The following is a 16,385-nucleotide window of genomic DNA, read 5'->3' on the forward strand; positions in this document are numbered from 1 at the left end:
CTCCCTTGTGAGCCAGAGCACTGGGGACATGAGAAAGGCACCCATGTGGTGAAACTCACCCTGGCTCTGCGGACTCTGTCAGTCTCACTCCTTGTTCTGTCCTTAGAAGGCCACGGGAGGTCATATTCTGTGAGGTTTAAGTAGATGGAGCATTGGGGGCACTGCTGAACCTTCAAGAACACAAGCCACCCTGCAATAAATCAGGGCACTGAAGAACACCCAAAGCCTGGTTTGCCTCCTCTGTCCTGTTCCCTGGGCACTAAGACTGTTCCTTGTGTGGGAATGAACGGTGGCTGTAGGGACTGTCTGTAGCTAGTATACTGTATTATCGTTGAACAGTGGCTGTAGGGACTGTCTGTAGCTAGTATACTGTATTACCGTGTTCTATCAAGAAGAGGTTATGTACCCCAAAGACTAGGCAAGGGCGGAGGATGAGAAACCATGGAGCAGGTACCCTTGGGAATGCTCAAACATCGAGTGTGAGGGGGGAAAAGACACCAAAACTCAAGAGAGTGACAGAGGGGTGGAGAGGGCTGGCCTCTAAGAAGCAGTGACTGTCGCCCAAGCCTCCAGCTAAACCGGAGTGATCCCATGGCATGGCTTCGGGAAAACTTCCCCTCCCTCTCATCTACTGAGGGCTCCTCATAGGCCAAGCACAGCAGAAGTTGTCAGGTCCTCGGATGAACAGAAGAGAATGCTCAGCCAAGGAATGTGGAGTTGGGGTGGAGGATGGGGAGTGGGGGTGGGGGTACAGGGTAGTTACTTTTCTCACTGCTCTGACAAAATACATGGAAAAGGAAATCTGAGGAAGGGAAGGTTTATTCGGGCTATCTGAGTGTACAGACCATCACAGCAGGAAAGTCCGCCACTGCGGCAAAAGCATAGTCACGTGACCTCCACAGACAGAAAGTAGAGAGAGATGACATCTGGTGCTCAGCTCAGCTTCCCCTTGTTCAATGCAGGACCAGCCCAAGGGTGTGGTTCACACTCAGGACAGGTCTTCCCTCCTCCTCAGTTCAACCTCTCTGGAAATATCCTCTTAGCATGCCCAGGGATGTGTTGCCAAGTGACATAGATCTAACCAAGACAGAAGTTAAGATTAAACACCACATAGGTCAAGTTTCAGGTCAGGATCTGAACTGTGCTTGAAGACTGAGACAATCGATTCTTTGGAGACCTTTTTTAGAGAACACTGAATTGTCATTCAGCAGAGTACCATTCAAGACTGAGATTCTAGGATGGTTGTTGTTGGTTTTTGCTCTTTGGGGAGGCCTGCCACCTAGCTCCCAAATAAATTATACATGGAGGCTTATTCTCAATTATAAATGCCCAGCCTTAGCTTGGCTTGTTTCTTGCCAACTTTTCTTAACTTTAAATTATCCCATCTACCTTTTGCCTCTGGGCTTTTTCCTTTTCTTACTTCTATGTATGTTACTTTCATATTTATTCCATGACTGGCTGGGTGGCTGGCCCTAGCGTCCTCATTTCCTTGTTCTCTTGCTCCTTCTCCTTCCTCCCAGACTTCTCCTCTATTTATTCTCGCTGCCTGGGAGCCCTGCCTATCCTTTCTCCTGCTTCTCTATGGGCTGTTCAGTTCTTTATTAGACCATCAGACGTTTTAGACAGGCACAGTAACAAAGCTTCACAGAGTTAAACAAATGAAACATAAAAGAATGCAACACATCTTTACATCATTAAACAAATGTCCCACAGCATAAACAAATGTAACACACCTTAAAATAATATTCCACAATAGATGGTAGTGTCTCCAATTTACTAATACATTAAGCTGGGAGAGAAACCTTCACATAAACTTTTTTTTTACACTGTCTGTGGGCATGTTTGTATCAGTCAGAGGAAACTTTGTAAGAGTCTGTTCTCCTAACGTGTAGATTCTGTAAATTGAACCCAAGCCTTCAGCCTTGGCATCAGTGCCCTTCCTGTCTGTGCCTTCCATCTTGTTGGCCCCTCATGAGCTCTTACAGTAGCTTTACGAAGCAGGTGGCACTCTTTACCTTCATTTCAACCGTCCAGTTATCCAGGCTTGCCCAGGACCCCAGATGCCAGCTGGCAGAACTGAGGTTCAATCTCAGGTCTGACCCCTTGGCTCTCTTTCTGTACATGGCACTTTGAAGTAACCCCTTCCTCCAAAGAACTCTTAACGAGGAAAAACCCAGTTTGGTTAGGGTGTGGAAGCTCTGGCTCCAGCTTCAACAGCAAGAAGAATTAAGAACTGGAGTCCTAGGAGGTCAGGATGGTGTGGTTTCCCTCCTCAGATCAAGGACTAAAATATCATCAAACAGACTCTGAAGTGGGCAAAACACAAGACCATCTGGTGTGGTGCCTGGGGTCATGGCTGAGCTGGGCAAGTGGAAAGGGCCCCCAGCTCAGCGGACAGGAAGGGATGTGCCTGTCAGGGAGGTGAGTGGGGGCTGGTTTGGGGGGAGCCACATGATCTAGGTCAAGAAAAGAGTTCCTCCCACAGAACTCGGGTTTTGCTTATTGTGGGGTGGATCTGGGAGTTACACAGACTGACAGTACATGGTGGGAATCCTGAGGGGAAGAGTTGTGAATGGAGAGACTGAGGCAGGAGCAGCGGTGGACCAATACCTGCCCAGCTTCTGCCTTTGGTTTCTGCTCTGGATAGCTAGCTGGTCTTCCTGGTTCTCAGGGCCAGAGAAATGATAATCTTTACATATGGATATCTATCAGTCAACAGGACCACAGCTTACACGTGCTTCTCAAAGTGTAAGGTCTCCAGACTGCATCCACGTGACCATGGGAGCTTGTTTGAAAGCCAGATTCTCCCTAAATCTTAATATAAGGCATAGTGACCAATGTGGGTTCTAGCCGAGCTCTCTCCTAGAGTTCGCTCTGCTGCAGGACAGAGCACAGGGGCCATAACTGGGGCTCAAGGATTACTTATAATCCTCCAGTGCAGCAGTTTTCAAAGCATGCAACCAACCACTGGCGACTGGTTAGAAAATGCAGTCACGTGTGTCTGCCAGACCTACCGAGTCAGCAGCTCTGAACAGCACAGCAGTCTGGTCTCACAAGCCCCCTGGAGAGTCTCAGGAACCGCTGGGCTTGTAACTCACCACTGCTGAGCCATTGACTCCTAACAGAGGCAGGAATGCCTCAGGAGCCCTAGCAGCAGAGAACTCTAAGATGAGACCAGTGGGGGCTGGGAAACAGGAAGAGGGTGGGTTTCCCCCCCTAAAAAGGGACACAGTGGTGACAGGTAGTGATAAGTATGGAGCAATGTGTAGGTATAGGGAGCAGAGAAGATTTAGTGAAGACAAGAGACAAGGGTGTAGAACTCCCTCAGAGGAGGGAGGCAGAGGAGCAGAGGTCTCTGCTTCTGAGGTCATGGGGCTGAAGGGTGCTCCTCAGATCTTAGGTTTGGGTTCTCATGCTTTGTTTCATTTTCACCGACTTCTAACAATAGCCTGGCTCACTGTCCGTACTGTAAAAGAGATAGGGATATTAAGATGTGTAGCATGTTTCTTCCATTGAGAGACTCAGTCTAGAGGGGAGGCAAGAATATGTATGAATGACCCATCATTACACCATACTGTGTGTCAACACCAATGCTAAAACTCGAGTGGAGAGGTATACATGAAAGGAGGCAGGGTACCCAGCAACAGACTGCCATCTCCCATGTCATGAACTGAGAGAGCACACAACCTATGCAGTGAACAAACAGCTGGATATCACCGGGTCTTTGCACGGAGGAGGGCTGGAGGGAAGGCAGGGTTAGGAGCAGGAAGGAATGGTTGAATCCTCACTCTGAATTAGGCACCCCAAAGCATGTACACCTCAGTGGTTTAACCCCCAGAGGACCCTGATGCCCTGGTGAGGTAGTGAAGAACACTGGAATGTCTGGATTTTATAAGAGGTAGCCTTTGAAGTGTTTGAGGAGGAAATGGTTTGGGCATGATTTTCTGAGCGCTGGTTCTCACTCCTGAATGCTCACAAGCATTGCCTGAGGAGCTCAGTCCTCACTGCAGATGAAATGTGAAAGTCGAGGCTTGGGATCCCAAAGAACGCCAAAGCTAATTGTTATGAGAAGCCAGGGGAGCTGAGTCGGATACGAATTTAACATTGGTGATTTGTTTTTCTTTTAGGGACATCCAAGTCACGGGTGAGTATCCTTTGTCCTTCTCCTGTGTCTCGGTCATGGAAGTTATACAATGTTTTGTTCCTCAGTGGCCACAAATGTGCTTTATTCACTCGACACATGCTTTGCTTAGGGCATATGGGATGGTCCTGAGTTCGGTATAAGAGGCCCTCGCCTTAGGAAATGTTTATTTCCTGCTCATGCTAGTTAATTTATTTCATTGCAGTCTCTGTGTGGGAATGACTAACATAGGCTATAAAAATCACAAAATTCAAGATTCTGGGTCAAAATAGAACTAAGAATTAAGTGTGCAGTGGATCTCTGCCCAGCCTCCAGTGCTGGTGTGTGAGCACGTCTGGACGTTATTTTTCTTTTTGTCAGAGCTGCTTTGGTTACCCCTTGAGCATCTTCTTCATCGTGGTCAATGAATTCTGTGAGAGATTCTCCTACTATGGGATGCGAGGTAAGTTTTGGGCTCACCTCGCCCTTCTGTAAAAGTGTGTGTTCCCTTAGCCAGCCCTAACTCGGTTTCTCTCTTCCACCTGCCCCCGCGGAAAGCACTCCTGGTTCTGTACTTCAGAAACTTCATTGGCTGGGATGATGATCTGTCCACGGCCATCTACCACACATTCGCTGCCCTGTGCTACCTGACTCCAATTCTCGGAGCTCTGATCGCAGACTCCTGGCTGGGGAAGTTCAAGTGAGTGATCGGGACTTTCTCATCACACAATTTGTGAGCTTTGTGATTTGGGATGATAGGCTAGGCAGGAGGAAGACTCAAGGAAAGAAACTTATAGGACAACTGCGGTCTTATTTCTGCTTAATATCATATTCTTAACACAGCACTAGGAATCAAGAAGGTTGTAGATTTGTCATTGTTTAATTTTGGTTGTGCCCAGCCACAACCAAACTTTATCATTTTGAAATAGTGGCAAAGACCCTGCCTATCACTGGTGAGACTTGGTGTTCAGAGCTGGGAAAACAGACTGCCTGATGCTCAGGCCTTGCTGCTGCAGGCTCATGTGGCTTGGTGGATGGGAAACCACTGTGAGCATTCACCTAACCAGAGGACTGTAGCTAGAGTTTTCCTGCCTGGCCCACAGTCAGGACAAATCTCTGTCACCTGCCAGTCCCACAGCCGCTCAAACCCGACCAAGTAAACACAGAGACATATTGGTTACAAACTGTATGACCGTGGCAGGCTTCTTGCTAACTGTTGTTACAGCTTAAATTAATCCATTTCCATTAATCTATACCTTGCCACATGGCTCGTGGCTTACTGGCATCTTCACATGCTGTTTCTCATCATGGCGGCTGGCAGTGTCTCTCTGACTCAGCCTTCCACTTCCCAGCTTTATTCTCCTCCTTGTCCTGCCTACACTTCCTGCCTAGCCAATGGCCAATCAGTGTTTTATTTATTGACTAATTAGCAACACATTTGCCATACAGAACATCCCACAGCAGAGGACATCTCGTGGGACTTTATAGAGAAGGAAGATGTTCTCCATAGGCAGGAGCAAAAACAGTCATTCTCTTTAAAGAAGTGTGTCAAGTTGGTCTTTTCTTCTTACCAGACACAAGACTAGAAACTCTTTTTGTAATTGTTGGAAAATTCCATAGATGTATGTAATGTTTTTTGATCAAGTTCACCCTGAATTCTTTCCATCCAATTCCTCTCTTATCCCACCACTTATTCCTTCCCGATGCCATGTTTGGTTCTTTTAACCCCTGAGTCCACTCAGTGCTGCCAGGATTAGTAAGTCGTATTGTCCAAAGCTATAAATACTAATTTCTGTGGTAGCAGAGGTTGAAGTGGAGGGAAATTAGAGGTGGGGCTTCCCCTTCTGGGCTCTAACCAAAATTTCACTCTATGCCCCTATTCTCTCCCCTCCTGAGAGTCCATATTTTTACCCAGTTTTGAAAAAACGGGTGGATCCCTTCGAAGTTTTGCAGGAAAAAAAATGAAAATGGACAGCTACTGTGCAATTAACTAGGACTTTCTTATCCTTTCTAAACACAGGACAATTATTTCATTATCCATCGTCTACACTATTGGACAGGCGGTCATCTCAGTGAGCTCAATTAATGACCTCACGGATCACAACCATGATGGCACTCCTGACATCCTTCCCGTGCATGTGTGAGTCCTTGGCCACTGCTGCCCCGCCCTTCTGATGATGCCCCGCCCCTCTGATGCCCCGCCCCTCTGATGCCCCGCTCCCTTGCTGCTTGTTTATCTGATGCTCTGATGATTTACCTTGTTCCTTGAATGTCCCCAAGAAAGCAGAGAGGTTTCGCCTCCCTAGTCAGTAATGCACAAAAGGCAGTTCAATGGACTGAGAGTTGAGTCCTCAGGATGCCACCACCCTAATGTCTGCTCGCTTTGACGTGAGTTGAGACATCCCATTTGGTGTATGGTCATGGTGTATGATCATGCTCATCTTGTCTTTCTTAGAGGGACATAGCTCCCATAGACCTTGGCCCTCAACACCACCAGCTTTCCTCACTATCCAAGACCTTTAGTTTCTCCCTGTAACCACATAGGTTATTTCTGAGTACTTCGATAACAGATATTGTACTAGCCATCTGTTCTGAACTCTTGACAGCAAGGTTTATTCTTGTTGGAGTTAGTCTCCTTCCCTGCAATCTGGCTCGGTAGACTAATTACAAAGGTTGCTTGTTTACTTTCTGTTTTTTGTTTTTTTGTTTTTCGAGACAGGGTTTCTCTGTGTAGCTTTGCGCCTTTCCTGGAACTCGCTTTGGAGACCAGGCTGGCCTCGAACTCACAGAGATCTGCCTGGCTCTGCCTCCCGAGTGCCGGGATTAAAGGCGTGCGCCACCACCGCCCTACTTTCTGTTTTTTAACACAGCATCAGCCTCCTGTTTGCTGGATTATATGTGTGCATCACTATTCTCTTAGGGTTTCCATTGCTGATGAAACATCACGACCAAAGCAACTTGGGGAGGAAAGGGTTTATTCAGCTTACATTTCCACATCACTGTCATCACAGAAGGAAGTCAGGGGAGGAACTCAAACAAGGCAGGAACCTGGAGGCAGGATCTGATGCAGAAGCCATGGAGGAGTCCTACCTACAGCTTGCTCCCATGGCTCACTCAGTCTGCTTTCATATATACTTCAGGACTACCTGCCCAGGGATAGCACCACCCACAGTGGGCTGGGCCTTCCCCCATCAATCACTAATTGAGGAAATGCCCTTCAGGCTTGCCTACACCTGATCTTATAGAGCCATTGCCTCAATTGAGGCTCCCTCCTGCCTGATGACTCCAGCTTGTGTCAAGTTGACATAAAACTATGTAACACAGCTGACCGCTTGTGAACTTGACACAGAAACACATCACTGTTAAGTCACAACCTTCCCTTCCTTATTCATCCCCAAGATCACACATTCATATGAACATTACAATATAAAATATTCCAAAATTTCAAAGTTCCTCAGTCTTTAAAAATGTAAACTCTTAAAAGTTCAGTCTCTAGCCAGGTGTGGTGGTGCACACCTCTAATCTCAGCACTCAGCAGCAGAGGTGGGCAGAGCTCTGTGAGTTCGAGGCCAGCCTGGCCTACATAATGAGTTCCAGGACAGCCAGAGCTACATCGTGAGATCTTGCCTCAAAAAAAAGTTCAAAGTCTCTTTAAAATATCCAAACTTCCTTTTCAAGTCCAAAGTCTTTTTAGAACCCAAAATCTTTTTAAAAGTTTAAAGACTGATTTGTTCCAGTTGTACTTTAGCTCCCTAGTGTAGGAGTAAGCCATCTCGTGGGTTGTAAAGACGACTGAAATTTAAATTAGTAGCTCTAATGCCCACGTCTCTGACTTTCCTGTTGAACACATTTGCACCCAGAGGACAGTCATCCGTGCCTGATGCTTGGGCCCAGAAAGAGCAGTGTAGGTGAGTGGGCAGCACAGACTACCAGCTCTGAGCCAGGCTCTCCCACAAAACAGGAGGTCACCCTGGAGAAGCTGTCTTCTCCAGAACATGGAGAGATGGCTCAGTAGGTAAAGTGTTTGCCATGCAAGCTTGAGAACCTGAGCTCAGATCCCCATGCCCAAAAAAGTGGGCATGGCAGCATGCATCTGTAACCCCAACCCTGGGGGAGCAGAGACAGACAGACCCTGGGGGCTTACTGGCCAGCCAATATAGCCAAAATGAAGAACCCCAGATCAAAGAGAGACCTCATCCATCTAATTTTTAAATAGTTTAAGCAACATTGGCAGCCAAGAAAATATTTTTTACAAAACTTGAGGTTTATCGTGCCTCACTCCTAGCAAAACTCTAAAATCATAAATGCTATGGGTTTTCCCTTTTCAGACAATTTTTAGGTCAGCATACAAAGTAATGAGCATTGTGATGGCATTTTCATGCATATGCTATTATACTTTCTCTTAATTCTGCCTGCTGCCCCGTGATTTTTTTAATTCAGGAGGGAAAATGCTTACAGATAACATGGAAAATAACAAAAATAAAATTAAAATAAGTAGTCCTTAGTCCCACAACCGAGCCATAACAATATGTCGTTTGTTCTGTTCTTTCCAGCCTTTCCACTGTAAGCAAACAGAGAAGCTCATAGTTCCTAGCCAGATGTTCTGCTTTGCAATTAAATCATGTCGCCAATGTCATTAAATGACTATTATGACTCCATTTTGATTGACACAAGACTTAGGCTTGTTTGATTGGAATTTGCGTAGGCATGTGTACTGAGAACTAAACTGTGTATACTAAGCATTTACTCTACCACTGAGCTATGCCCTCAGCCCCTTAACTAATATTTTATGCACTCATTCTTTTATTAAAAATGATAAGGCTACCCTAAAGTCCATATATAAATCTTTGTTCAGATTTTAAGCTTATTTTCAATTTCATGGGTGATAAATAGACAAAGATGGTATCGTTTTCATTCAATGCTCACAGCCTGTGTTCTTGTGCATTCCCTTCTCATTGAGGCTGAACCTCAATGTGATTGCTGCTGCACCTGGTCCTTGTAGGGAGACTATGGGGGAGGCTCCTTCCTCTGAGGACCTGCCACCTTGCCCTTAAACTGCTCCTTTCCCAGAGCACTGTCCATGATCGGCCTGGTCCTGATAGCCTTTGGTACAGGAGGAATCAAGCCCTGTGTGTCTGCATTTGGTGGCGATCAGTTTGAAGAGGGCCAGGTAAGAACGTGAACTCTTCAGGAGCCCCATTCATGACTGACAGTCCCCTAGTGACCACATGGCTGGAACGAGTCCGATCTCTGTTCCACTCTTTTCCAGGATACTTGAAAGTAAGATGCTAACCAAACTAAGTCAGAGATGAGCTCAGCTCCCAGCTCCATCATCTCCCATGATTCCCAGACAAATGTCATAACCTAACTTTGTTCTATGACAGGAAAAACAGAGAAACCGATTCTTTTCCATCTTTTATTTGGCCATCAATGCTGGAAGCCTGCTCTCCACGATTATCACTCCCATTCTTAGGGGTAAGAACCATCTAGAAAGAACTTGGGTTTTTTCTTAATTATAAGAAAGTCAGGTTAAAAAGGCCAAGTCTTCCAGGTGTGGTGGCACACACTTTTAATCATAACACTGGGGAGGCAGAAGCAGGTAGATCCCTGTGAGTTGGAGGCTAATCTGGTCTATACAGGGAGTTCTGGCCCAGCCAGAGTGAGACTCTGTCTCAAAACAAAGGTTAAGTTCTTGTCTTGTTGGTTTTATTTTGTCCCTTTTTCCTCTAATGGCCAAGCTGCCACACATGCTGGGATATTTATCAAAATCTAAACTGTAAACTTTCTTCTACACTTTACCCCCTTCTAGTCTCTCTTGACTTCCTTATTGAGGACCACTGGAGACTCCAAGTCACCCCCTTCTCACACCATCGATTTTCTAATATTAGACATATTACATGGGATATGTCCACAGCAATGTTTGAGAAGACACAGAGCAGGCTATAGTTGACTTTTGGCTCTTTGCTCTTCACTCCCCTGTGGTGGTGTTTCTGTGAGTTGGGAAGAACTTAATGGGCAAGGTTTGTCCTTTGGTTTCCAAAAGAAATACTCAGAAGTGTGAGAAGAGTGGTGGCTTATGCTTTTAATCCCAGCACTTGAAAAGTGGAAGCAGGAAGCTGCAAGTTCGAGGCGAACCTAGGCTCTAGGTTAGTGAGACCCTGCCTCACAGAACCAGGGCATGTAAAAAGAAATTCCCCAAACCAGAGACACACCAGAGAGGAGTATCAATAACTCTCAACACAACCCAGTCTCTTGTGTTTGTTCACACTCCACTGAGGGCTTGTGAAGTTTCCATGCGGAATGGAAGGTTTTCCGTTGTTTGGACAGACTAACAAAGCTGCAGCATCTTCGGCTGAATCTGATTAAATTGTGAAATTGGGGACATGGTTTGAAGATGCCAGAAGCTTAAGCCCCTTCCGAATTTGGTTTTTATTCATGAATTATGTCCCCTCGCCTCCTCTCCCACTTCCTTGTTCTTTGGAAGAATGTACAATATACGTTTGAATTATAGAATGTGTCGACAGTGTAACTTCTTAAAGTAAAACCATGACTGCACACACATAATAAACTTAACATGTGACAAGGTTCCTATCACTTCATTAGTGAAGATCTGGGGAACCACAACCCTCAGACATTCCTTGAGGGACAGGGCCTCTGTGTTGTCAGGAACGGGACCAGGTGTACAGTCATGAGCAGGAACATTTACCCAACCGCCACTTCCCACTACAGGATTTTGAAACATATACTTTAAGACCTGAATTCCTGTTGGATCCAGTCCTTCCAGAAGGCTCCAACATCCCACTGAAAGTGTTTGTGGGAATCCTCTGTTGCCTTTACAAAGCCTTAATGCTTTTCCTTACCAGTCTGAGGGTCTCCGATCTCTGCCCTCAGTCAGAGGTGGCAAACTATGGGTCTTATCCAGGAACCTGGATACAGCCGTCATTTAGCTCTGACTGCGTCCCCTGTGGAGGTAGAGTTGAGGAGTTGTGACCAAAGCTAAGTGGATCCTAAAGCCCCAAACAGTCACTGTCTGGTCCCTCCCAGCTCGTAGCTGCCACACTGACAGGACACCCGCAATACTGAATGGTAGTGCATTTGCCTTAATTCAGTGAGTCCCACATATTCAAGTTAGAACGTCCAGGCCACGTTGATCTCCACTAGTTATAAAATTCACAGACAAGGGGCCGGTGAGGTAGCTAAGCAGGTAAAGGTGCTGGCTGTGAGTCTTGACAACCTGAGTTTGATTCCTAGACCCACACAGTGGAAGAAGAGAATGGAATCCTGCAAGTTGTCTTTTGAACTCTAGATACACTCCATCACACACACACACACACACACACACACACACAAAGAGAGAGACAGAGACAGAAACAGAGACAGACAGAGGGAGACAGAGAGACAGACAGACAGATAGAATAAATGAATCAATAGCAAAATTTAAAAATAAAATCCATAGAACAAGCTATGGAGACAGTTTGTTCAGCTGGCAATGACATCGTTGAGGCAAACAGCTAAGTCCAGAACATTAGCAAAACAACATGGTGTAATCAGGGAGGGTTTTTAGAAATGGGAACAATATACGCATTAGGAAAAAACTTGATGCCTTTTAATCATTATTTCTCCTCAGTTCAACAATGTGGAATCCACAGTCAACAAGCTTGTTACCCACTGGCCTTTGGGGTTCCGGCGGCTCTCATGGCTGTTTCCCTAAGTGAGTAGAAGTCAGTTGAACTGACACAAGCCCATGCCCAGGGCAGGATCCATATTATCATGGCTAATTTTTTTAAGTCCATGTGCCAAGTTGTAACGAAATGTATTGTGAAGACCTGCATTGGATGTTTGGCATGTTCTCCCTCTAGGAGAGGAGGAAGTGGAGTGGCCATATTCTGAGGGAAATAGGGTCCTAAAAGGGCTTAGGAGGAGAGGCACCAGCTGATCTGGACGTTAGATTTGAGGCCATCTAAGCAGATGAGGGGAGGTGATGGAGTCTGCTAGCTTGGTTAGCTCAGGATTGAACGTGTCTATTGTTACCAATGTGAGTCAGCTGCAGCTTGAGTAAAGAAATCTGGTTCAACGGCCATTGACTACTTCTGCTAGGGTCTAAGTTCCCATTATACATTATCCCAAAGGTTTCTACTAGACCCCTTTCCTGCTAGAAGGAATGCATGTTTATAGCAGTTATATTTATTTGCACATGTGTGTTTTATACCAGTGGCTGTATTTCTTTTTTAGATTACTTTTAGCTAGTATGCAGAATGGCAAATTTCATTATGACATTTTCATACATAGCTATCATTGTATCTTCGTATCTTTTTCATGTTCACATCCCCATTACCTATTCCAGTCCTTCCTCATCCTTCTTGCTGCTCCCTAGATGGATGGATGGATGGATGGATGGATGGATGGATGATGGATGGATGGATGGATGGATGATGGATGGATGAATGATGGATGGATGATGGATGAATGGATGATGGATGGATGATGGATGGATGATGGATGGATGGATGATGGATGGATGGAGGATGGATGGATGATGGATGGATGGAGGATGGATGGATGGATGGATGGATGGATGATGGATGGATGGATGATGGATGGATGGATGATGGATGGATGGATGATGGATGGATGGATAGATAGGTAGGTAGGTAGATAGGTAGAGACATGTAGATAGACAGACAGGTAGATGATAAGTAGACAGGTAGATGATGGCAGACAGGTAGATGATAGGTAGATGAGAGGTAGACAGGTAGATAGGTAGACAGGTAGAATCTAGATTTTGCATATGTGCATTAGTTTTGAGCAGTTTTTTTTCTTAAGAAATACAAAGAGGAAACTTGGGATGTTCTGAGTTGAAAGTTAGTATGAGAAAACCCTGCCAATGGTCCCCTCAAGCTTCCATGGCTTCTTCGCCTTTCTCCGGGTTTTGTTTTCAGGTCTTACTGGTATCAAATAGAACCTTTTTTTCCATCTCTTTTTCTCATATTGAAATAGTTTTACTGTGTTTTTTCCATTGTGTAAGCACTGTCCTTGCCCCTTTTCAACATCTCTTTTCTCCCATAATTCTTCAAAGATGGTTGTAGTCTTCTAAAGGACTAATGCATGCTTCTCTCTCCATGCTGAGTAGAAAAAGGCACTTCAGGTAAATTCTCATCTAGTCTGTATAAGTCATTCTTAAGAAAAAGATTCTATGTCTTCGTATGAAAGAATTAAGACGACAGGCATCTACAGCTCTTTTAGGAAGTTCCAGGCTTGAGTTAGGCTTCAGTTTGTCAAAAAGTTGAAAGGTTAAAATGGTGACTGGCAAAGGGAAATGCTGCCTCAGCCTGCTGGGAACCTTCATCACTCGTGTTTGTAAGGGCATTGGGCATGAGCACGAGTCAGTATCAGTCAGCTGGCCATGCAGGACATCTACGGAACAGTCATGAACCTGGTGAGACCCAAGGGCCAGTGGCTGTCAACACCTCAGGCCTTAACAAGGAGAAGCGAGTGATCCATTAATGCTCTTCAGTTATCAAGTTGTGGCATTGGGCGATCTGGAAGCCTAATGTAGGATCTCCTGCAGAAATGCTGTGTAGGGGGGCCATTTTCACAAGATGCCTGTTGTTCACAAGCTCCACAAAAGAGTAATAGCCTCATTGAAAAGGTTCTCTCATTTTTATCAAAGCAGCTGCAGAGGCAATTAATTATAGCCCTGCTTCTGTACGGTAACTGAGGGTGGGGTGGGGATTCTGCCATTGATGATTAAGTAAACCTTTCAACAGATTAAATCCCTTTCTCCTGAATATTAAGAGCAGGAAAAAATCCCTCCTGCTATTGCAGCCAAAAATATTAGCGCTGTATTTATTGTCTTTGTAGAATAAGGTATTCCCATGGCATGCAAAAGCTCCTGCGCCCTTGGTCTCCTTAAAATAACTAGGACTTGTGTTCAAATAGCTATTCTGAGTGGCTGGGAGTCTCCTTTGGGGGTGGGATGGACAGACAGCATTAGGCTGTGGCATTTGTATATGGCAGCACAGCATCCTGCTCCCCAGAGGCTCTGGTGGTTGCTATAATCAGCAACAGTTCTTCACCTGTGAAGCAGGGAAACAGTTCTATACACAATCCCATGCTTCCGGACAAGGGGATGATGCAGACAAATGAGCACCTTTCAGACCGCCGGGAGCTCTGGCAGTGACACCTCTTCCCCTGCCCTGTGCAGTTGTGTTTGTCCTTGGCAGTAGGATGTACAAGAAGGTCCAGCCCCAGGGCAACATCATGAGCAAAGTGGCCAAATGCATCGGTGTAAGTGCCCTCCTCCCCTCCCCTCCCCTCCCCTCTTTCCCCTCCCCTCCCTTCTTCCCCCTCCCCTCCCCTCCCCCTCCCCCTCATTAAGTCACTCAGAACTTTCGTCTGCCTTCCTTCTCCTTTAAATCAAAGTTCAATTCTAAAAGAGAAGAAAAGCTCAACAAAGTTTTGATTTTCCCTTTAAGATGATTTTTTAGGGTACTTGGGAGTCTTTATACAACTTACCAAACAGAGCCAGGTGTTGGTGGTGCACACCTTTAATCCCAGCAGAGGCATGAAGGATCATGAAGAAGGCAGAGGCAGGCGTATGTCTGAGTTCGAGGCCAGCCTGGTCTACAGAGCATGTTCCAGGACAGCCAGGGTTGCACAGAGAAACCCTGTGGGGGGGGGGGGGAAGGGGGCACTTTTATGTATTTTGTTTTTACTTGTTAATTGGCTATTAGAAAACTTAATACAAATGTGTACGTGTATTTTATTTCTATTGAACATGCTTTTCTAGACGGGCTGGGGAGTAAAATACTGACAATGGGACCCCAACACAGGCGTCTGGATTAGAAAGAGACCCTTGTTGTATGTTTTGGCCAATGTGCCTAGTATCTACGAGTTAAAATGAGCCTTCTTTTCTCCCATTAAAAGAGAATTCACTGAAATGTAGTTTTTCTGGTATAGTTGATTCTCTTTAAAATTTAATTTTCCTTCCTCCCTTCAGTTTGCCATCAAAAACAGATTTAGGCACCGAAGTAAGACATTTCCCAAGAGGGAGCACTGGCTGGACTGGGCAAAAGAGAAGTACGACGTAAGTACCATTCCTGTCACAGTGGCCCCGGTTGCCCCAGACGGCGGGCGTGAAAAGAAGCCACAGTGCAGAGTGTTAGCTTCATGGGCGACACCCTCAACCGCGTCCGCCAGCACTTGCCGGCACGTGGAGTACAACTATGCACCGTTGCTTTAAAAAGACCTTAAAACAATGGTTATTGTTGATCGTGGACCAACAGGCGCCTGTCATGGCTGTTCACTTGGGTCGTCTTCCATTGCTTTGAACAAAGAAGAGCTGGGGTGGTGGTAACCTTGAGATTGGCATGGAGTAAGCTCTGGGAGCCGGTTGTTCAGAATGTTCGGGTTTCCTAGCTAAACCTGTGGTGTGTTCTTTAGACTAAACAACCACTTCCCAGCTTGTCCCTGGATACAAATGTCCCAGCTTTGCAACAGGGCTACAATTGCTGTTGACTCTGCTGACAATCTGGCTGATTTGTCCACCCGCAGGAGCGGCTCATCTCACAAATTAAGATGGTCATGAAGGTGATGACCCTGTATATTCCACTCCCCATGTTCTGGGCCTTGTTTGATCAGCAGGTAATGTCTCTTGTTTCATCAGTAGGTGGTGAGTACTACCACTCACCAGGCCACATTGCGTGTTCAGCTCCTAAAAACATTCTATTCCAGTTTCTTTTTCGTATTTTGCTGATTTAATTGTTGCATCATATTTAGTTTACTGGTTAAAACATATCCTAAAAGGTTCACGTGTCTACTGTGAGTCAATGAAGAAAATAAGGTTTGTTTACCTAGAGTAACCCTGGGGAAATGTCCTCAGAGCATCTGGGACCCCTGCCAATCAGAACCCAGGGCAGAGTCTGTTCTACTGACCCAGTATGATGGAAAGGTATTGCCTCTGAGGAGATTTGTGGAATGTTCTACTTAAAGGGGCTTGGTACAAATCTCCTACTTTAATATAGAATACTGAACCAGAATACAGGGTTGTAAATGACTAGACTCAAGTCCTCCTACCTACAGCAGGTGCCTGACCAGACTAGACTTGTGGCTTTGTTCTTTTTCATTGTTGAAACAGTCATACACTCACACAATGTACTTTGATCATATACATACACCATTACCTCCTTCCACCTGCCCCCACCCCACATCCCTCTCAACTCCATGTTCTCCTTTACTGTTGTGATGATAGCCTGGTTCCAGTTCA

At 45.7% G+C, this 16,385-nt stretch overlaps 1 protein-coding gene across 1 annotated transcript in view; it reads left to right on the plus strand.

The window, feature by feature from the left end:
- The first annotated feature begins 2,352 nt into the window (after positions 1–2,352).
- Slc15a1 (solute carrier family 15 member 1) overlaps positions 2,353–16,385 on the plus strand; it is a 32,345-nt gene continuing 18,312 nt past the window's right edge. The window contains exons 1-10 of the mRNA XM_059274282.1: positions 2,353–2,421; positions 4,502–4,583; positions 4,679–4,820; positions 6,141–6,260; positions 9,191–9,290; positions 9,505–9,595; positions 11,748–11,831; positions 14,325–14,407; positions 15,120–15,206; positions 15,674–15,763. Of these exons, the coding sequence (XP_059130265.1) occupies positions 2,353–2,421; positions 4,502–4,583; positions 4,679–4,820; positions 6,141–6,260; positions 9,191–9,290; positions 9,505–9,595; positions 11,748–11,831; positions 14,325–14,407; positions 15,120–15,206; positions 15,674–15,763 (948 nt within the window). The remainder of the gene's footprint in view (positions 2,422–4,501; positions 4,584–4,678; positions 4,821–6,140; positions 6,261–9,190; positions 9,291–9,504; positions 9,596–11,747; positions 11,832–14,324; positions 14,408–15,119; positions 15,207–15,673; positions 15,764–16,385) is intronic.

The sequence above is a fragment of the Peromyscus eremicus genome, chromosome 9 (genome assembly GCF_949786415.1).
Source record: "Peromyscus eremicus chromosome 9, PerEre_H2_v1, whole genome shotgun sequence".
NCBI lineage: Eukaryota > Metazoa > Chordata > Mammalia > Rodentia > Cricetidae > Peromyscus > Peromyscus eremicus.